At 38.8% G+C, this 23,517-nt stretch overlaps 1 protein-coding gene across 1 annotated transcript in view; it reads right to left on the reverse strand.

The window, feature by feature from the left end:
- POLA1 (DNA polymerase alpha 1, catalytic subunit) overlaps positions 1–23,517 on the reverse strand; it is a 313,094-nt gene that overhangs the window by 272,194 nt on the left and 17,383 nt on the right. The window contains exons 5-18 of the mRNA XM_003917516.4: positions 22,482–22,597; positions 21,953–22,015; positions 20,698–20,790; positions 20,181–20,268; positions 19,671–19,872; positions 19,404–19,582; positions 13,802–13,914; positions 12,596–12,712; positions 10,993–11,067; positions 9,421–9,559; positions 8,558–8,712; positions 4,092–4,176; positions 2,697–2,758; positions 550–639 (exon numbers count right to left, since the gene is read on the reverse strand). Coding sequence (XP_003917565.1) covers positions 550–639; positions 2,697–2,758; positions 4,092–4,176; positions 8,558–8,712; positions 9,421–9,559; positions 10,993–11,067; positions 12,596–12,712; positions 13,802–13,914; positions 19,404–19,582; positions 19,671–19,872; positions 20,181–20,268; positions 20,698–20,790; positions 21,953–22,015; positions 22,482–22,597 — 1,577 coding nt within the window. The remainder of the gene's footprint in view (positions 1–549; positions 640–2,696; positions 2,759–4,091; positions 4,177–8,557; positions 8,713–9,420; positions 9,560–10,992; positions 11,068–12,595; positions 12,713–13,801; positions 13,915–19,403; positions 19,583–19,670; positions 19,873–20,180; positions 20,269–20,697; positions 20,791–21,952; positions 22,016–22,481; positions 22,598–23,517) is intronic.

Raw genomic sequence — 23,517 nt, forward strand, 5'->3', positions numbered from 1 at the left:
GCAAAATGTTGCTTTACGACTCTCAGGTATTGGGGCAAAAAATAGCTCAATGAATTATTAGCTCAAGCTGTCTAGTGGGGACATACTGGATCGTCAAGAGAAAAATTAATTCCGAGCCCTGAGTTTTCAAAGGAATATGTCATAGAGATCCACTGAACTCATAAAATTAAAATACTTAGTTTTATGACTTGCACCAAACCAAGGGAATTAATAAACTCCTGTGACCACTATATAACTACTAAGTCAAGATTTTGGCGATAACTCCGTTTGTACAGATTTACTTACTTATGTGCTGGTCTCTAAGCATAAATAGCCAGACAATCCTTAACTTCAACACTAAGTCATGGGTTGCTTTTATATTAGAGAAAAAAAAAACTATCTTGCAGTGGGCTTGTTATTTTTTTCTCCTATTAGCAGCAATTCCCACCAGTCCACAGAATCATTTCACTCTGAAAAGATTGTTTGCTGCTCGAAAGCACCAATAAAGTCATACTGAAAAGAACTAAGAAATGAAGAGCTTCCCCACAACATGATCAAACATCTACTCACCACAATGATATCAGGATCAATTTTGTGAACTTTTGCAAGGAAAAAACCTAGCAGTGTTCTTTCTGTTGCAGCAACCTCAACCTTCACATTCTGTTAGATAAAAACACACCAGTCACTGACGACTCTTTACTGTCAACAAGTACTGTACCTTGGCTTCTTGTTCAACTATGGTAAGATTTCTTAGGGTTAAAAGACACCATTCATTTCAAAATTAAACGTAGCAATGAAATTCCTGATTCTAGGTTTCATAGTAATAATTGCAAAGTCTCTGAGGAGCTCATTCTAGTAATAAGCATGTGAATAAAGCAAAAGATTAAGCATTGAGCAACATAAAATACAGAAATGTCCCTCCACAGGGACATGCTTGTGCATCTGTACACATTCAGAGCATATGAATCAGAGTACCTATCAAAAACATACTTTCCTACATAATCCCTGGTAGACTTCACTGTTTATGTATTTACTGGGCAAAGAAATTCCAAGGATTGTATAAAATAATTCCAAATGGTAAGATAAGAACTGATAAATAAGAAACTAGACTAAAAACAAACATATTTAAGAATTATAAGTGACTGGGCGCAGTGGCTCACACCTGTAATCCCAGCACTTTGGGAGACCGAGACGGGTGGATCACCTGAGGTCAGGAGTTCGAGACCAGCCTGACCAACATGGTGAAACCCTGTCTCTACTAAAAATACAAAATTAGCCGGGCGTGATGGCACGTGCCTGTAATCCCAGCTACTTGGGAGGCTGAGGCAAGAGAATTGCTTGAAACTGGGAGGTGGAGGTTGCAGTGAGCGGAGATTGTGTCATTGCACTCCAGCCTGGGCAACAAGAGCAAAACTCCGTCTCAAAAAATAAAAATAAAAAGAATTATAAGTGTTTTAAGCATAAACAAAACCTATCTTCACACAAAAGGCTTCTATTTGGATTAGTGATTATAAATCAGGTATTCAAAAGATCCACTCATTAAAAATCTCTAAAAATGGAAGTTGATAGTTATTTGTTTTCTACAACTAGGTCAGTTTAAAAATGTCAGTTTGGCTGGGCACGGTGGCTCACACCTGTAATTCCAGCATTTTGGGAGGCTGAGGCGGGTGAATCACTTGAGGTCAGGAGCTTGAGACCATCCTGGTCAATATGGTGAAACCCTGTGTCTACTAAAAATATAAAAATTAGCCAGGCATGGTGGCATGAGCCTGTAATCCCAGCTACTTAGGAGGCTGAGGCATGAGAATTCCTTGAACTAGGGAGTAGAGGCTGCAGTGAGCCAATATCACGCCACTGCACTCCAGCCTGGGCGACAAAGTGGGACTCTGTCTCAAAAACAAAAAAAGTCGGTTTGACTGTAATGGAATTTTCCTAGGTCATTTTACTTGGTTGTGTAATTCACAGCACTTCACAAGTAATAGCCTAATCTAACAGTACCTCCCAACTACTGGACTTCTGAAGCCAATTAAATAAAATAAGTAGAACCCGACGAAGTTGCTTACTTTTGCAAAGTGAAGACATTAAAAAAAAAACAAACAAACTTAAAAATGTATCAGTATCATTACTTCGTAAAAGAAACAACATACAATCCATAAAAGAAAATTATTTTGATTGAATACATTTACCTTTGTGAAAAATTCACTACATTATACTGCTTCCCACTCCTCCCCATTTTATTAAGAACCCATGAAAACTTCTTCATGGAGCACACTGGAATTTAGAGATCAGTGATCCATTTTGGCCAGCCCTATGTCAACTTTGTCAATACATGGCTTAACATCCACAGTATTTCCAACTTCATTTGGCTTCCCTCAAGCTGGGGAGGGACTCTACCCAACACCTTCCCAAAACAGTAATCATATGATCATGCATTTTAGAGAAGAGTCTAATTAAGCTATTGGAGGGGGGTTTGAGCCTATCCAACCACCAATACAGTACAGAATCCCATTATTTTTAGGTAGTAAAACATTTAAACATTGTTAAATAATGCTTCTAGATGTATATGTCTAACACATTTTAATGGGTCGATGTCATAGTCCAATCTGGCAGGAATGAATCTAACAAAATGTAAAACAGCTTCTTTCTACTAGTCCATACCACCCCCCTTTTCTTTCTCTCTCCAAACAAATAGGTGCTTCATATAATGAACATTTTACCTTTTTCTCAATGACTTCTTTGAAAGCATATGGAAAAATACAGTCCTTTGGTTTAGACACAACTGTAAAAAGGAAAAAAAAAAAAGATTCCAACACCCATCTTTGTCTAATTTCAGGTAATCATACAGTACATGTTTCCAAACGAAACTGTCTTAAATATATTCCCCCCATCCCTAAAGAATTAGGAGGATCATCAAATACTTCGACTGGTCATGCTGATGACCTCAAAAGAATAGTCAAGCACAGAACCCCAAGTCCCTGCAGTTGTTAAAACTGCTTTGATGAAACATTTGCTGCCTATCCATTGAAGTCAGAATGGAAGATTTTAGCAGTCTTCCTCAAAGGAAATCCCACCACCACCAATGCCCCAAGCAGCATACAGTGGAGAAACTCAGTTCAACCTTCTCAAAAGGTAAAACTGACCAAAGCTTCCCCCATTACACACTATAAGTTCCTTACCATACACAACAGCTGTTCACATAGTGACGTACATAGAGGAAGTGAAAAAATGCATGTTGAAATGAGCTCATGAAAAAAAAAAGAAATGAGCTCATGATTGCTCTGTTCTACATATTTTCCAGGCTATTCTCATCATTTTGTTCCATGTGTTCCACCCACTTAAGGGGTAAAATTTCACAACAATCATACCTCACACTCCCTTCTCTGCATGTTTTAGTCCTACTTTCCTAATACCCAAGAAAACCAGACAAGAGGCTAGCCAAGTTAATCTCTGCTTCTGGGCTGAAAAAGATCCCAGGAAATAAAATAGGTCAATGGTATTGATCCCTTTTTTAAAAAAACAGCAAAATGCTTAGGTAACTGGCCAAGCTCTCAACATGGAATATATCATGGAATATAGTCTCCTCCTTGAGGACTGACTCATAAAACACACATGCAGACCTTCATGGAATTGTTTCATCCACTGAATTTTATGCATGGCACAACTCAACTCCAATTGATATTACTATAACTCCTCCCATATCGGTAAATATTTGTTCCTTGGCATCTTGCCTCATCACACAGAAAACTTTGATCAAGTTTCTATGATAGGCTATTAGAATGACATCAGAAAATAGTTAAAGCCTAATTTTGACCCAGGAAAAAACTATTCAACCTCAGTAGAGCAACCATTGAAACAAACAAAAAAAAAGATATCAAATAGACTCCAGACTTCTGCTCCTAGAAAAAAAAATGAACCAGCTGAATAGGAGGCAACCAACCCAATAAAACTTAGTTTCCACGGCAAAAACAAAAAACAAAACAAAATGCTCTTTAACAATATACTATTCTTGAAAACAATTTTTGAAAAACAAGTTACTGATGCAATCGCTGGAAAAAAAAAATAAGGAAATTCAAATCAAGCTGTTAGTAAACCAGCTTAAAAAAAATACATACCACAGAAGTGTGACTGAAAGGGAGGCTTTGGGGCTGCTTTATCCAATGCAAAACTGTGATGGACCAAAGCTGCCACAGCAATAATCTGCAAAGAAAGGAGGAAAAAACCCACTTACCAGACTGCTACTATATATTCTGCATTCTCACCAAAATCACCAAGAATATTTAAAGATACACATTTAAATACATACGAAAACTTTGGCCAGGCGTGGTGGCTCATCCCCATAATTCCAGCACTCTGAGAGGCTAATGCAGGTGGACCATTTGAGGTCAGGAGTTCGAGACCAGCCTGGCCAACATGGTAAAACTCGGTCTCTACTAAAAATACAAAACTTAGCTGGGCATGGTGGCGTGCACCTGTAATCCCAGCTACTCAGGAGACTGAGGCAGGAGAATCACTTGAACCCAAGAGGCAGAGGTTGCAGTGAACTGAGATCGTGCCACTGCACTCCAGCCTGGGTGACAGAGTGAGACTCTGTCTCAAAAGATAATAAATACTTTAAACTTTTTATTATGAAAAAAAGTAAATCCTAGAATAACTCCTATATAGCCATCATCCAGTTTCAATTATCAACTCATCTATAACCCTACCCACTTCCTTCCTTTATCTAGATTATTTTGAAGCAAAACCCAAACCCATCATTTTATCTGGGAAGATTTCAGCATCAATCTCTAAAACTGGTTTCTCAATCGTGGAGCTATTGACACCTTGGGCCAAATAATTCTTTGTTGTGGGGGCTGTCCTGTACACTGTATGATGTCAGCAGCATCCCCAGCATCTCCCTACTAGTTGCCAGTATTACCATCCCCAGATGCCCTGAATTGTGATAACCAAAAATGTCTCCAGACATTGTCAAATGTCCCCTTAGAGGCAAAATCTCACCCAGTTGACAACCACCACCACTCTGAAAGATAAGAAGTTTGAAAAATATAATCACAATTATTTCACCTAATACAATTACAAGAATAGTAATTTCTTAAAATCATCAATTATCCAGGCAGAATTTAAATTTTCATATTTTCCAATTATCTCAATTTTATTCACCACATAAGGACCATACTTAGTAATGGTTGATATGTAAAACTACAGATACAACCCTATCCCATCTGTCATTCCCCTGCAATTTATTTGTTAAAGACACCAGGCTGTTTGTCCTAGAGAGTGCCCCATAGAATGGATTCCACTGCTTGTGTCCCAACAGCATCATTTAACTTGTTTTTCTGTCTCCACACTGCCTATAAATTCATAGTTAGGTCTAAAAGCTTGATCAAAATCAGGTTCAATTTTGGAGCAAGAATACTTTAGAGGTGCTGATTACTTCTATCAAAAGGCACAGGCACATAATGTCTGCTCATCTCTACCTTAGAGATATAAGCACCCACTGGTGATCACTTCCTAGATCCATTATTTCACCGGCAATTACAAAGTGGTACTATTCCATTTATCTTTCATTTATTAGCTGAAACCTTCTATGAAGAGAAACTTCCCCTCATCAATTATTTGGTTGCTGAGGTATAGTATGCGTTCAGAAAAGTCAAAAAACTTATTCATTCAATCCCTTTATCAGTTTTCAAAATGAGTTGGTTCCCTAGCTTCCTTCAGAAGTGATCAATGTGGTGTCATTGCAGACAATATCATTATGAACTCATGGATCTGATGTGTTGCAATCTGTTAAACTTATTCTTACCCTCACATTGTCCCATCTTTGTTCAGTAGAAGACTCTTCAAGCTGATTCCTGAGTCCTTTTGACATATCTTCAGTAGATTTTAATACTGTCCTTGCTTTCTGGTATAAGATGTTCCAGACATCCTGGACATTTCCTTCCCTGAATCAGCCACTACTCCAGAGAACCCAATTTCCTTTTATTAGAAAATGGGGCCGGGCACAGTGGCTCACGCCTGTAATCCCAGCACTTTGGGAGGCCAAGGTGGGTGGATCACTTAAGGTCAGGAGTTTGAGACCAGTCTGGCCAACATGGTGAAACTCCGTCTCTACTAAAAATACAAAAATTAGCTGGGCATGGTGGTGGTGTATGCCTGTAATTCCAGCTACTCGGGAGGCTGAGGCAGGAGAATCACTTGAACCCAGGAGACAGAGGTTGGAGTGGAGATCACATCACTGCACTCCACTCCAGCCTAGGAAGACAGCAAGACTCCGTCTCAGAAAAAAAAAAAAAAAGAAAATGGAAACTGGAAACCTCAATCTGGACACTAGAGGTGGATACTTTTTTAAAATTTTAACTAACTACTAATTAAACTTCTCCCAAACACTTAACTATGGCCATCTAACGTATTAACTATTATTAAAAGATCACGTCAGGTGCAGTGGCTCACACCTGTAATCCCAGCACTTTGGGAGGCTGGGGTGGGCAGATCACGTGAGGTCAGGGGTTCAAGACCAGCCTAGGCAACAAGGTGAAACTCCATCTCTACTAAAAATTAACCGGGTATAGTGGCCCACACCTGTAATCCCAGCTACTCGGGAGGCTGAGGCAGGAGAATCACTTGAACCTGGGAGGCAGAGGCCACAGTAAGCCGAGACTACATCACTGCGCTCCAGCCTGGACAACAGAGTGAGACTCTGTCTCAAAAAAAAAAAAAAAAATATCAAATCACAAACTAAAAAAAAAAAATTAGAGTGAAAATACTGACAAAATGCTGTTAAAAAAGATCCCTATCAATGTTAAAAGGGCTTAGGAAGTTAAAACATAACAACAAAAATAAATAAATAAATAAATAAAGCATCAGTCACGACTGCATGTAATGTAGGTCCCAACCTCCTACTAGGACAACTGGCAATAAAAGAGAAAGAAGTAAGCATTTATCCTGTCTTTCCTGAATAAACCATTATGGCATAACCAAATAATACTGGCTAAAGAGAAAAATTTAATTTTATAGAAAAACTTAAAAGCCATAGACAGAATTATAAAAAACCACCATTTTACAGCTCCTAATGAAATAACTAATTCAAGCAAAAACGACTAATAAATGAAGCCATTAGCTCAGTGGTTCTCAACTGGGGGTAATTTTATATACACATACACATCCCCTGGCGTTGGGACATCTGATGATGTGTTTGTAGGCATTTTTTGGTTGTCACAACTAGAGGGGAGGGATGCTACTGGCATCTAGAAGGTAAAGACCAGGGACACTGTTAAACATCTTACAATACCCAGCACGGTACTCCACAAAAGAATTATCCAGCCCAAAATACATGTAGTGTCAAGGTTAAAAAACCTTAGATGAAAAGCTGATGGAGAACTACAATAGTTCTCATTCATTCAGCCGCTAATCAGACACAGACTCGCTAATAGCAGGTTATTTTTTTCCATTGATCCCAGCCTTTGTCAACTAATAGCAGCTTAACCAGACATTGCGTCTTCTGATATGATGTAATATGAAGTACACTGCATCACCTATAAAGCATTTTGGCTAAAAAAGTTGAACCTGAATCTAATTTGATCCTTTAGAGCTCATTTATAGTATGCGGAAATATGAAGGATAAGGCTGGAACGGCACACTTTTTCTTTCAAGAGCCAGACAGTAAATATTTTAGGCTTTGCAGGCCATATGGTCAGTGTTACTACTCAACTCTGCTGTCATAGTGCAAAAGCAGCTGTAGACATGGTGTCTTCCAATGAAACTTGACTTACACAAATAGGTAGCAGGCTGGATTTGGCTTACAGACAGCTCATTGCCTGCCAACCCCTGGTATAGAGGAAAAGTCCAATGACACCACAACAAAGCAAATAAATAGAGAAAATGGGATATTCTACGAGACAACCAACAATGATTCTTTAATTTTTCAATGTTATTTAAAAAACTGGAGAGTGGGAGTGAGTTCTTCCTATTTAAAAGAAATTCAAGAGGCACAGAGATTAAACACCATCTGTGAATCCTGTGTGAATCCTGATTCAAACAAACCGAGTGTTAAAAGGCATCTTGAGAGACGGAGTCATCTAAGTATGGACTGAGTATTTTAGATTATACCAAGGAGTCACTGTTAATGTTATTAGGTGTGCTAAGGGTATTATATAAGAAATACCACATTTTGAGAGAAGCATACCAAAGTTCACAGGGAAAATGACACAATGTCTGAGACTAGCTTTAAAATACTTCAAGAAGACAAAAAAAGGAGAGAAATAACCAAGTGTGACAAAATCTTGCTAATTGCTGAATATGAGTGATTGTTATGGGGAGTTCATTTTATTATTCTGTCTGTGTCCATTTGAAGTTTTCCTAAGTAAAAAATTTAATAGACAAAAATAAGTTCAGCAATCTAAGTCTTTAAGAAAGAACTCCAACACTAGACAAATTCAATTCATTCTCTATAATAAGAGTTTAGTAGTGAATTAGTATTCTTTCCCCTCCAAAAAGAACAACTTTCTCTTAAAGCAAAGCTGTGCAAGTTCAGGCAAGTATCGCATCTAAGGCATGGGTACAAAATCTGTCCTATTTTTTAAACCTCATTTTGATGGTTCTTTGCATTCTGCATTGTCTTCATGCTGAAAGCCATCACGACAAGCGGTGGAGGACTGACATCCTTAATTACATTCACCAGGTCTGGTTTCAAAGCCATTGCCTCAACTTTACACCAACTGATTGGCTGATTCAAGAGCTCTGAAAAAGAATAGATACAACAGATCAATAGCTATTTACTGAAAAAGAAAAACTACTATAATTAAGACATCTGTCATTAACTGGCATATTCTTCAACTCTGCCTTCTAATAAGAATGACATATTATAACATCTAACTAAAAATAAGCCACATTACTGGGTTGTATGCAAATCCTCACGTGTGTGTACATATGTTCATTTTCCTGGGAAAGAGGTCTATAGCTTTCATCAGATTCTCCGAAGAATCCAGGACTCAAAATAGGTTTTAAAAAAACTGAAACACTGCCTTAGAGGAATCATGAAACATTTTTAAGACAAAGCAGACTATCATAGAAGCAATTACTGAAAAACATCAGGTAACAGGCCAAACATGCACTATCTATATTGAATAGCGATTCTCCTCCTTCAAAGGTCAGCAGTTCACTATGCAGAACAGCTGGGCCACATCAGCCAGGTCAGAAGTACATATGAATAACAGCATAATGAGGGATGCACCCCAAACTAAGGCCTCCCTCAGACTAAACTGCCAGGCATTACAGAGATAAGGTGATTCCAAATGTACTCCCTATACTCACTCAAGGAAAACTGAAGAAACAAACAGAAAAGGAAGTAGACACATTAAAATAAATAGATCAATTTCCTAACTTCCCTTTTAAAAACCACATCTATCAGCAATCTATTCAGCATTCTGAGCATATTTTTTTCCTTACGTGGACTTTTTACTTCAAGCCAACAAGGTCCTTTGATCTTTCTGTTCATCAAGAATAGTTCCAGGCTAGATGTGTTGGTCCCAAATATATGAGAAAAAGTTTCTCCTTTCAAATCTTGAGGAAGCTGTGGTATTTCAGCCTGAAAAAGGCAAAAAAAAAAAAAAAAATCTTTTTGTTTAAAACTATTACTTTGCATTTTCCAAAGTCTATATTTGAAATAAACAAAAGCCTCTCTATGAAGCACAGAAGAAACCCCTTTGATACATATGAAACGTAATTTGCCACAAATGAAATCCAAAACAATTCACAGTAGGAAACAAAACCAATTCACAATGACAAAATAATGCATCTTGATGACACCCATTAGAAGAAAAATAGGCCAAGAAGCTCCCTCAAAAGAGAATTTCTGTCCAGAGCTGTACATGCCTTACTGATAAAGAATAGCCAAGTAAGTACCACTCCATTAGAAGAATGAAAGCAATAGAGTGGAACTTATTGAAAATACTTTTCATCACCACTGTCAGAAATAGTTCTTAAGTTTTTCTTCTCTCGGAGGCAGAGGTAGGCGGATCACGAGGTCAGGAGATCGAGACCATCCTGGCTAACACAGTGAAACCCCGTCTCTACCAAAAATACAAAAAATTGGCCGGGCGTGGTGGCAGGTGCCTGTAGTCCCAACTACTCGGGAGGCTGAGACGGGAGAATGGTGTGAACCCGGGAGGCAGAGCTTGCAGTGAGCCGAGATCGTGCCACTGCACTCCAGCCTGGGTGACAGAGTGAGATTCCGTCTCAAAAAAAAAAAAAAAGTTTTTCTTTTCCAACGTTGTGGGAACAAAACACTAGCACACAGGTAAAAAGAGGTTAGGGGCCAGGCGCGGCGGCTCAAGCCTGTAATCCCAGCACTTTGGGAGGCCGAGACGGGCGGATCAATGATGGCCAGAGATTGAGACTATCCTGGCTAACACGGTGAAACTGGGTCTCCTACTGTAATACAAAACTAGCTGGGTGAGGTGGCGGCTTCAGTCCCAGCTACTCGGGAGGCTGAGGCAGGAATGGCGAACCTCGAGGCGGAGCTTGCAGAGCTGAGATCCGCCACTGCCCCAAAGCCCGTGACAGAGCGAGATCCGCTCAAAAAAAAAAAAAAAAAGAGGTTAAGGTCCGAAGTTAATTGCATCCCATAGCAATGACCTTGCCTGTCACAGGACCAAGAGCAGCACTATAGCAATGCTACTGACACTCCTCTCTCACCTTTCCACTGCTCATAAGGGACACTTCAACAGACTAATGATATCCAACTCCATCGTGTGGCATTCTTTCCACTTGACAAACACTCGTGCTGTTTCAACTTATTTATTTAAAGATGCATACTCGAAAGCAGAGAAAGGCAGTGTAACCTGTAGTCTATATACTTAATTTTATCCATTTCAATTATTCATTACTATAAATCCACCTCAATGAACTGTGAGCTTGAGAAGCCCTACCAATACTTGTAATTTAAAGTCAGTTGAAAGTTCAAAAACAGAAAAATGTCATTCTCAAGCAAAACCCAGTAATTTTCTTTGTTTGACTTACCGAGTATTTAACTTCCAAGTACTCAGATTTTTCTGGAACATCAGGTATCTCAAAAGCATAGTTCTTTTCCACTGGCTGGGTAAGTAGATATTTTAAAAAATCCTTAAGACAAAAACTTTTCACAAACTAACCAGTATTACACATACAATACATGCTCTTGTATTTAATCATCAAGAATTCTTATGGAACACAAAGGTAAATAAAGCCAAAAAGGTACCCTTTCCTCTTTCAAGTGGAACTAAAACGACGAGTGTCAAAATGCTAAAAGGACTCATCTTGGACACTACAGAACTCAGAAATATTTGCATTCAAGAGGGGCAATAAAAGATTAAAATTTTTTACAATGTTAATGCATTAAATGATTTGCTACTATTTGATATTAAGCAACTCCATCTTGCTAGAATAATAATTAGCATTATAATTATAGTTTATATTTACTGAGTGTTGGCTATCTGGCAAGGACTGTTGTAATCATCTAATATGAATTAATGAATTTAACCCTTTCGGGAACTGTTGAAATAGGGCCCTATTTCTCAGATGAAGAAACAGGCACAAAGAAGTCATTCAGCTGGGCGCGGTGGTTCACGCCTGTAATCCCAGCACTTTGGGAGGCTGAGGCGGGCGGATCACTTGAGGTCAGGAATTCAAGACCAGCCTGGCCAACATGGTGAAACCCCATCTTTACTAAAACTACAAAAAAAATTAGCCAAGCACTGTGGCATGTGCCTGTTATCCCAGCTACTCAGGAGGCTGAGGCAGGATTATTGCTTAAACCAGGGAGGTGGAGGTTGCAGTGAGCCAAGATCGCACCACTGCACTCCAGCCTGGGCAACAGAGCAAGACTCCATCAAAAAAAAAAAAAAAAAAGTCATTTGGCACTTGTCCAAGTTACACGCTATTAAACAGTAGGGCTAGGACTTAAAGCACAAGCAGTCTGGCCTCAGCACCTATGCTCTTCACCAGTATATCACAATTGCTTCTAGAATTGTAAAGACTTGACCCATCAGCCACAATTCAAAACTCAAATAGTTAATACTGTTAGCCTTATCTTCAGTAACTCAATCCTCCCTGTGATCATTATTAATAGCCAGTATTTTGAGCAGGCTATAGCCCCCACAATTATGGCCAAAGGCATCAATATCTCACTACAATCAGGACAATTTATCATAACTAGCAAATGAACCGGAGATTTTCATTCTATCAGACTGTATCACAGTCCCTGATTTTTAAAAATAAAACCTTACTTAACTTTCTAACCAAAACATCTTGGCAACAACGAATACAAACGAGATCATAGCAGTTTCTTCTCCACTTGGGAATGAGAGCACAAGACATGTTACAAGCACCAGAGGCAATTAATTTGCTATGGATTATCTTTCTATTCAAACTAATAAACATTATTTTATAAGCAGTTTAAAGAGAAAGAAAAAATATTTTTGCAAATCTAATATACTGTTTTTACATTCATACCTATGAAATTTCCATTCAATAAATTATAGCCGCACAGAAAGCATTTTACACAAAGAAAATATACAATAACTATTTGCTATATCAGAAAATAAACAACAAACAGAGTTGGAAAAAAACATCCCCAAATACAAACCTTAGACTTGAACTTCATAATTTTATATTTTGTTGCTATTTTCTCATCAAATTCCTCATAAACATCCTTCATTGAAACTGGAGTTCCTGTTTCTTTCCCCGTATTTAGATCAATTTTCTGTTATCCCAGAGAGGGGGACAGAGGGGAAAAAAGCATCTATACATAAATGATCTTCTCAACCACCAAAAACCCACGTCTATATCAATTTTCATCCTCACCCACTTAAACATTTAATAGCAGTCTTACAGATAAGTTCAAAGATACAAACAGACCCAAAAAATGTACTAAACCAAATGCCCAATTCCTCCCAATGGGATAATAAAAACAAATCAGCAATAAAGATGATCAAGTCTACAAAATGGAAGAATAAGTATTGTAAATCCTGACCAAGAGACTCCACAGTTCAACTGACATGGGGAGGGGCGGAGAGGGAAATGGGGATGTTAAGTCCCAATAAAAAAGGAGAAGCAGACCGAGCATGGTGGCTCACGTCTGTAATCCCAGCACTTTGGGAGGCTGAGGCAAGTGGGTCACTTGAGGTCAGGAGTTTGAGACCAGCCTGACCAACATGGTGAAACCCTGTCTCTACTAAAAATACAAAAATTAGCTCAGCGTGGTGGCGGGCACCTGTAATCCCAGCTACTCGGGAGGCTGAGGCAGAAAAACTATTTGAACCCAGAAGGCAGAGGTTGCAGTGAGCTGAGATTGTGCCATTGCACTCCAGCCTGGGCGACAGGACTAGGCTCCATCTCAAAAAAAACAAAAAAAAAAACAAAACAAAACAAAAAGGAGAAGCAAATAGAATTGAACTTGTTAATAAATGGCAATGGCGGGAATATCACTGCTGTCTATGCAGCAAAACCATGAAAACTGGGCCAAATGCCATGTCACATTTTAGAACCTTATAGTTCCAACCCTGATTATCATGGAAATGAGGAGTGAGGGAAAGAAAGCATTATATACTAAAACTCAGAAGCTTTTATACTCTAACAAGTTGAAAAACTGAGTTCTACTTTAATTTTTCTACTTTTCCCAACCTCTAATAGAATTGCTGACCATCAGTGGTCACTCGGCGAGCAGCAAGAAAGAAGCATCAGGATTGTAGAGAATTTGTAGCCCTATTGAAAGATAGAGAGCTGGATGCAAAACACAGAATATGTGGCAGATTCAACTATTGAGAACTAAAAGCTAATCACTAATGTTTACCATTTCACGGGGAAGGAAGTAAAGCGTTCGCTCGATATTTTTCACCATGACACAACAACTCACATGGGTCTCAGCTGATTCAATCCAAACTTTGCCAAACAGAAATACCACACCTGAAATAAGTGAAAATCACGAGAAAAGAAACATTTCAATGTCACCTAATTAAAGGAGCAATATAGAGGCTCACTGAATGTGTCCACACATTTATACCTTCATGGTAACTCATTTTGACAGCAAATATATCCATTTCCCCACTCCCCAAGACCAGTTCTTTACTCAGTACTGATGCCATACTACACTAACACAATGGTACAATGTATGACCACTGGGAGGACAGGAGACAGAATGATTCTCTAACTTGGCATAAACACCTTCCCCACAATCAGGATTATACAGATTAAGAGAAAGAAAACAGGCCGAGCATGGTGGCTCATGCCTGTAATCCCAGCACTTTGGAAGGCCAAGGTGGGCGGATCACTTGAGCTCAGGAGTTTGAGACCAGCCTGGTCAACACAGCAAAACCCTGTCTCAAAAAAAAAAAAAAAAAAAAAAAGAGAAACAAACACAAGGATTTTTCAACAAATCTCATAATTAAGCCTCTTGTGAGAACTTACAGATCTGAGAATATATTTATAATGTTTTAGCACTTGTATTTACCTATGAAAACCAATATTCATGTATCAGGATAACTAGTGCATCAGTGTTTTTCTATATGTAAAACTGTGTTTAGGAAAAACATAATTTATCTCATATTTCTTATTCCATATAATAATAAATATCTCACAATAGGGACTACTATTTCACCTTTTCTACCTCACAGCTACTTAGGATGTCTAACTAGGTAGTGTTTAGAATGTTCCTTTCTATTCTATTTCAGTTTAACAAATGGTTTAGTAACCAAATCAGTAGATGCTCTCCTTTTGAGATCCCTAAGGAATGAATACCATAAAGTAAAACCATGCCTTTTAAGACATCAAATCACTGTTTATGAAAATTGGCCACTAAGAACAGACTGCAAACATTTGTTAGTCAACCCAGGAGATGGTCACTGTGCAAAATCCTGGGCTCCCTGAATAATTAGACAGCAGTAATCAACAAAGCCACTCAACACAGCCATTTATCTGAGACACTAAGAAAATTCTGGCACATGCAAAGGCCAATTACCCCAGTTTCAAAGACTACTCATCAGTGACTCCTTTTGTCACACATCCTGGTAGAAATAAGACGATCTAAGAATTTTCATTTCTGTAGATGATTAAAATTCTTTTTTTTAATTATACTTTAAGGTCTAGGGTACATGTGCACAACGCACAGGTTTGTTACATATGTATACATGTGCCATGTTGGTGTGCTGCACCCATAGATGATTAAAATTCCTACAAGAGTTCTGAGACTTTCAGCTTAGGGGGGTAACAGGGAGGGTAGATGGGGAGGGAGAGGGAAGGAAGGACTATGGGAACATTAAAAAAGAAAAAATATCACAGTAACTCAGAAAATTAAAAGTCATCCTCACAACAGTTAAAGATGGAAAAACAAAATGCCATGCAAAGAAAAATAAAGACCCTAATATTGGATTCAAAGATTCAAATAGCTCATTTTACAGTCAAACTAATATCACACTTCATGCAACACATTTGACACTGTTTATGCCTCATTTGCCACAAAAAAGATCATGGTAAACAAAGATTACATTCCCCCTAAAGTTACTAGCTGAAACCAGGTGCAGTCAGGATTATTCAACCTTGAAAAAGTCATAATGAAGACAGGATATCTTCCCATATGCAAAGAGTAAGATTCTTTTCATAATTATGGAGCATTCAGCAACAACTGACTGACTTAGAATCTGTTAGAAAGTGAGAAACAATAACAGGGTATTTTGGAGTGCTTCATTTTTATTAGCAGCATTGATTTCACCAAAGCTCAGTGATCATTACCTGCTATCACAATGAAAGTGTTCAACCCTCTAAGATTAAAGGAGTTTTTTTAAGCTATCTAATTTAACCCATTGGCATCAATAACAGAGAAAGATGTGCCATAGGAGAGAACACAACTTGAGAAGTACCAGGGAACCAGAACAGCAGAGTGGACTGAGGGTGAGAAGCCCAAGCTTCTACCACTAAAGAGCTATTATATTTTTTGGAGCCTCAGTTTCTTAAGTGCATAACTAGACTAGCTGATCTCTGAGGCCTTCTCCAGCACCAGAAATTTCATTCTGCCTTAGCATTTGCATGACAGATCAATAACAAATTAGTATCTCTTTCAATTGCAAAATATTTTCCAATATTGGTTGAAAAAGCCCATCCATGACTATGTTCAGTACCAGGAACTCAACACCACCATATATTATAAACTGGTTGCTTTGCAAATATAGCTGTGCTTCAATGCTTCAATCTTCTAACACTTGTCACTACAGACCAGCACTAGTTGAAATAAATTTCTGTGATGATGGAATTGTTGTTTCTGAGCCATCCAATATGGTAGCTATTAGCCACAGTTGCTATTGAGCACCTGAAATGTGGCTAGTGACCAAGAAAATAAATGTTAATTTGTATTGCATTTTAATTTACTTAAATTTAAAGAGCTACAGGTGGTTGGCGGTTACCACAGTGGACAATGCAGCTCTAGATCCTTACCCTGCAAAACAATACTCTGTTTACTAAGAGTATCAACTAGTAAACAAAACGTAGAAATAACCAACTCACTTTCACATAAGAAAGAAGGTTGTTGCTTCTTAAGGTTCTAATCCGTGGCAATTGACGCTGGCAATATGAAGCTTTATGGGTGTATTTACTTCATGGGGTTGTAGGGGAGTGGGGAACCATTCACCTTTGTGTTATGCATTCTCATACCCCACAAAGCTACAAAGCTTTAAGATGCAAACTCAGTAATAGTAGCAAATACAACATTAGTCTGAAATTTTTCACCTGCATCTACAGGACTGTCAGTCACTGTGCAGTTTATTTCAACAACTATTTATTAAACACCTACTATGTGCAAGGCATTGTTGCTGGATGCTGGAAATAAAAGATCCCAGCCCTCCAGGAGCTTACAGGCTTTGTGGCAAAGAAAAACACAGACTCAGATCATTTCAAAATAATAGGACAAATGCTACAGTGGGAAAGGCTATGATGTAGTCACAAGGAGAAAGTGCTCCTAGACCCGTCTGGAAGTTTAGGTAAACTCCCAGAAGATAACATCTGGGCTGAATTTTAAAGAATCAGTCAAATGAGGGCATTCCAATCAGACAAAAAATAATGAATAAAGGAACACAGGTATAAAGAGTAGCAAAGTATATACAGAGAACTATTTCTAGGGAACAAAATTCATAGACAGCAGGCATCAGAGGCCTTGCTAAGGAGTTTGGACTTTATGTTGTACGCAGTAGCCACCGAGGATTTTTTTTAATGAGGAAATGACATGGTCAGAATTGCCCTTCTGATCAGTCCCTCTAGCAATGATGTGGAGGACGATAGCTAGGAGATCAATTAGGAGGCTGGTGCAATTGTTTCAGTGGGCAAGAAGCGATCGGGGTAGCAGATATGAGGAGAAAGAGAAGGTAAGTTGTCCATTTTCGGCAGAGAAAACTAACCAGACTTGGAAAGGGAAATGAAGAAGAGCAGGGAATCAAGGATGGCTCCCAGGTTTCTAGTTTTGATGGGACCATTAACCAAGATAGGGAATGAAATACAGCATTAAGCAGATGCAGCAAAACACAGGGAGTAATACTGGGATAGCCAGGCCACTGTGCTGCCCAGCTCCAGGTAATACCAGTCACACTGCTGTGCTCCAGGAAGGTCACGTGAAAATGGTATTCCCTGAGGTTGTACAATGGGGCAGCCCTGGGTTTCAGCAATGGATGGGAAATCATCTGCTCAGTCTCATGTAATCACACTTGCCAGCCTTCCAACAGAGTAACAAAGTAGTCAAAGAGGTGAGGGGATCTAATCAAATCATTTTGTCCTAAAGTAGGTTAAAATATCATTTCTAAAATTGATTATATCTTTTCCTAAGAAACTAACACATGGCAGTGTGCTACTCAAGTGGCTCAAGAGTTTATATATATTTGATAAGCAGAAGCATATTAATGTTTCTGACTGTCCCCACCCCTGCCAGAGATCATTAACATTTTTCCAGTTAAAGTCAATGCCTGATTATCTCTAAGGTAAATGTGGCCTTCAATTTACTCATACGCTTGCTTTGCTGACATCTAGGTACTCCCTCTCTTTTCACTAGATACAGCCTCCAGGAAACTGCTTTGAAAAATACACTATTTGCATGTACCACAGATCCAAAAAAGGATCTATATAAAGACAACTCTGTTTAAGAGTGCCTACTGTATTTAACATTAATCCGACAGATCTTGCAATGCACAGTCCCACAATGAAGATGGGCTCAAAGAGCCACAATGAACAGCCTCCGAGCTTTTTGTGAGTCAAGAATTCACAGTATTAGCTCATTAGGATGACCTAAAAATCATCCTTGATTCCTCCTTTCTGTCACCTCCCCCATCCAATCCATTAACAAGTTTGTGTCAAAAGACATGTCAAATGCCTTTACTTCTCTCCTCTCCAGCCACCAGGGTCCAAGTAACTAGCAGCCCTGCCCTGGACTGACTGATCGCCAGGGCTTCCACACTTCCCCATTACCCCACACCAGCCTATCCCTCCACGTGTGTGTGCACACGTACACACAAACCACTGCTCCTGTTAAAATGTAAGCCCAATTATGTGACTACCACCCCCTGTACTTAAAACCCTCCAATGCCTCCCCATTGCTCTTAGAAGAGTCAAACTCCTTAGAGGTTTTCAGAGTCCTATATTATCTGGCCTTTGTCTTTATCTCCAGCTTCATTGTATACCAATCTTGTCACTTGATTACTATGCTACAACCACACAGGCCTCTTCCTTCCTCCCTCTAGGCCTTGCTAGTACTGGCTCGTTAAGCTGAAATGCCCTTTTATCAGCTCTGCAAATACTTCAAATCTCAGTCCAGTGGTCATTTCCTCAGACAGCCTCCCCTGGCCATTGCCCAACTAATTTTCTTTACATCATTTATCAATTTATCTCATTTACTGCTAATGTGCCCCCACCCACTGCCACCCTCCTAGAACATAAGCTCCATTATAGTGCAGGGAATTTGTCCAGCTTATTCATCCCATCTCAGTGCCTAGCACACAATAGGCACTGAAATTTGCTGAAGAAACACACAAATTAATGACTGATTCCCTTTAAATTAAAGTGCATTCCTGTAACTTCAGATGCATCAATAGTGAACTACAAACACACATTCCAAAACCATATGTAACTGATGTTTGGAATAAGCATCTTTAAGGATTATTCACACCATAGCTCCTCTCCATCAGGGTGGCGCATTCACTTTACAATGAATGAATGTCACTCTCTTACAATACATGTTAAGTGAGGGCAGGGCCTGACCTGAGCTAATTACAACCACTCAAGTATTTAAGGGACGAAGGAAAAAAAAAAACAGAAATAAATTGATTAAATAAAAAGACAACACAAAAAGAAACAAAAAATAAAATATTTAAGGGAAAGGTCCTACTCTGAGTTAAAGGCATACAGTTAACCTTATGTATGATTACCTGGTTGGTTGTACTGATCTTCATAAGCATCCAACCAATAAAAGTGGAATACTTGTTCCTCATCTGCCCCTTTTACCAATGGGAGTTGACTGGAATCCACTTGAACTTCTTGCACTGAGAAACTGCTATCACCTTCTTGATCAATGTCCCAACAAGAGACATCTGGGAGAAATCTTCCTCTGCAGAAATCACATTTTCAAAAACCTTTCAAAATCCAACAGAAAAATTGTAGTCCTATTTGCCAGAAAAGTCATAAAATGCTCTTACAAGTCAGACATGGTCCCTTTCCCAGAATCCGCCTCTTGTTTCACTTCCTCTGCTGGCTCACTCTCTTGGTCCCAAGCCTTGGCAGCCATAGGCTCCAGGTGCACCTCTTCAGTTTCCATGGGCTCATCAAAGTCACCATCTTCAAACTCCATTGCCCCTGACTCCTGCTCTTCTTCTGTACTCTCCACCTGTATAGGCTCACCTGTAGGCATCATCACACATTCTTATCATGTGCTAGTGCCATGACACAAAGGCACACAAAGGTGCACAAAGGCTTATCCAACACTAAAATAGCAGCCTGTCCCTTTTCTATACTATGTTTGCATTTCTCTTTAATCTCCAAATTGGGTTTTTTAACTTTTACTGAAATTTTTATGAATTCAAATCTTCACATTTAAACTTGCCATCACAATACCTTCAAAATTTCTTCTACCTCCTCCATCATGGGGCCTCCATCTTTGACAGAAACCACTCAACACTCTTGCAATTCTTGCCTGACATCACACTTACCAGCAAATTCAGCACGTTTAAGAGGAACAGGAGTTAATGGAGGCTCCTTTCTGGAAACAGGGGAAGCAATTTTTCCTGAAGGAACTGCCTGTAAACGTTTTTAAATATTTAGTCAGTTAGACCTACATACTAAAAATATGCAACTGTCCTACCCTGACCAAAGATAATGACAGTTCCCTTTTATAAAAAGATTTTATGTATTATTAATGTAACAGCTTCAATTATTTTACTGTTACCTAGGTTTACAAAAAAATACTTGCTTCTGGGAGGAAAATTATTGCATTTACCACAGTTGTAATACCTATAATAAACACACACTAGTTACTGCAAATTTACTATGAAAAAGGCAGGCACATGCTATTTTTGAAATACATGAAACTATAAATTGAATGGGAGTCCTAATTTAAAACAAAAATCAAAAACAAATTTAAAGGTATTTCCCTCATATAGAAAAGCAACAAAATAAGCTTAAAGCAATCCTATAAATAAAGATTGAAGGTATCTCTACACACTTTACCGTGGAGGTGTGCACAGAAAAAGGATTCGGTGAAGCTCCAATGGATCTTTTCTTCTTCAGTATCGTTACAGGTGGTGGAGTTATTTGAGGTGTCTAAAAGGAAACGTAAGACATATTCACTGCCATGCTTGGTTTACCACAGACAGAAAAAGTATACTTCTTCACTCATTGAAGCCCAATAAGCAAAGCTTTCTTTTCTTTACCTTCCCCCCTCCCCATTCCCATCTATGTGCATGTACTGTGGTTACTATAGCAACGATACTATAGAAATCACAAGAAAACTAAAATAGATATTAAATCTACCCCTCCCCAATTTTTTCTTTTTAAAATTTAGCATACTTTCACTTACCCTTTGAGAATATTACATTTAAAAATTGTCAAGACAGAACTACATGGCGGTGTTGTTAAGTCATTTTAATTAATGGTCACTTCAAAAGAAGTACACTTCTAAATGAGAGCTTAGTCTTTATGGGAAATGGCCAAATTTCAAATTCACGATGCAGCTAATCCTGTTTGAGTTCTATCAGGGATAGTTCACTCACTCTTCCTTCATTCCCACTCAGAATTCAAGACAAGGCTCTTATACCTGATTGTGCAGATTGACAGGCTTCAATCTATTTAGGGAACATACACCACAGCAACTGAACACAGCAGTGAGCACTCACAGAACTGACTCCTGGGTATATTCCTACTACTTCAAACACACACCCACACATCCCTATCTACATAATCACACAGCTCTAACACCTGGAAATACTCACCTAAAATGGTGGGATAAAACCAACCTGAAGGGGGTTTCTTTGTATTTTGGTGGGAGTTTTTTGTTGGTGTCCTTACATTTTTAAAAATTCTGGCAACAGGCCGGTGCAGTGGCTCACGCCTGTAATCCCAGCACTTTGGGAGGCCAAGACAGGCAGATCATGAAGTAAGGAGTTCGAGACCAGCCTGGCCAACATAGTGAAACCCAGTCTCCACTAAAAATACAAAATATTAGCTGGGCATGGTGGCAGGTGCCTATAATCCTAGCTACTGGGGAGGCTGAGGCAGGAGAATCAGGGAAGCAGAACGCGGGAATCGGAGGTTGCAACAAGCCAAGATCACACCACTGCACACCAGCCTGGGCGACAGTGTGAGACTCCATCTCAAAAAAAAAAAAAAAAAAAAATTCTGGCAATAGTCTGTTTTGTATAATTACTAGAGTGTTTCTTCAGTCTATATCCCCTGCATATTTTACAACTCCTGGCGATTCATTTACCTCAGTGTTAAGATCCTGTAGAATGTCACCTAGCAGATCATCCTTGGACAAGTCTACAGCTTTCTGGAAATGATAAAGAAAGGTAACTTGAGAAAGCCTTGCACTTAAATTTCTCACCAAAACTACACACGTGTACGAAAGGAAGAACCTAACCAGTTAGTCCTTGCCTCTTCATTCCTCACTCTGAGTGTTCATCTACATTCACAGATTTTAACAACCACCTGTCTATATATCATTCCTACATCTATAGCTCCCGTTCTCTACTTTCACCCTTATTCCATGATCTTCCTGCTACTCACTAAAATTAAACACACTCTCAATTCAGCTTTTCTGTTCAATTTTCTTTTCCGTTTCCCAAGTTCCAATCACTGAGGTACCTTAATTCACTTAGAAATCTACATCCAACTTAGTGAGTGAAATTGGAAAAATGTTACTCAAATATATACAGAGCACCTATTATCTGTATAATCAAATATTAAATTCACCTCACAAAGGAAAATACAAAAGATAAGGAAACCATGAAACTCACATCTGCAGTTTTCTTTCCAGCACAAGCAATGAACATTGACTTAATATTGTTCGGTTTTGTCACTGCGGGCTTCTTTACATTCCTCTTGTCTTTGTTGCGTGCTTTACCATCTTTTCCTATTGGAATATGAATTATTTAGAAACATGCATCAGCAAAAATCAAAATGGAAAACTAAAAGCCTAGTCACTTGATCTCTATCGGGAAGAAAAATGTTAAGAATTAAAAATACATTACGCCTGTAATCCCAGCACTTTGGGGCACCGAGGCGGGCGGATCACGAGATCAGGAGATCGAGACCATCCTAACACGGTGAAACCCCATCTCTACTAAAAAAAAAAACAAAAAAAAAATTAGCTGGGCATGGTGGCAGGCACCTGTAGTCCCAGCTACTCAGGAGGCTGAGGCAGGAGAATGGCGTGAACCTGGAAGGTGGAGCTTGCAGTGAGCTGAGATCGCACCACTGCACTCTAGCCTGGGTGACACAGAGAGACTCCGTCTCAAAAAAAATTTTAAAAAAAATACAAAACTATGAGATTTTATACAAGATATGTAGGAAAAAATATTTTAAATGAGTTTAATTCAAGAAAACTTGGGCTAAATGTTTTTATAGAAACTAATGAAATACCAGTTAAATATTAGCACAACTTAAGTGTGACTGCTTAATTGCTATTGTTAATATGAATAAAAAGCTTTTTAAAAAAGTGAGAATTTGGGGTTTTTTGTTTTCCCCACAGAAATAAAAAGATAAAGCTAATCTTGAACCAACAAATTAGCCTAGTAGCCTTCATGAGATCATCTCTTTAGCGGTATACTGAATCTGATAGGAAAAAATTTAACTATGAAGAAATGGGATTACCAATTATGACATGGTGGCATCCTAATTTCTATTTTATGAGAAACAGCAACCAGAAACACAGTATGTCATCTCAACACTAAACAGCACAGAGACATCTATCTGCTCATTAAAGAAGAATTTTTGCCGGCCGGGTGCAGTGGCTCACGCCTGTAATCCCAACACTTTAAAAGACCAAGGCGG

This window comes from Papio anubis, chromosome X (assembly GCF_008728515.1).
Source record: "Papio anubis isolate 15944 chromosome X, Panubis1.0, whole genome shotgun sequence".
Taxonomy (NCBI): Eukaryota; Metazoa; Chordata; class Mammalia; order Primates; family Cercopithecidae; genus Papio; species Papio anubis.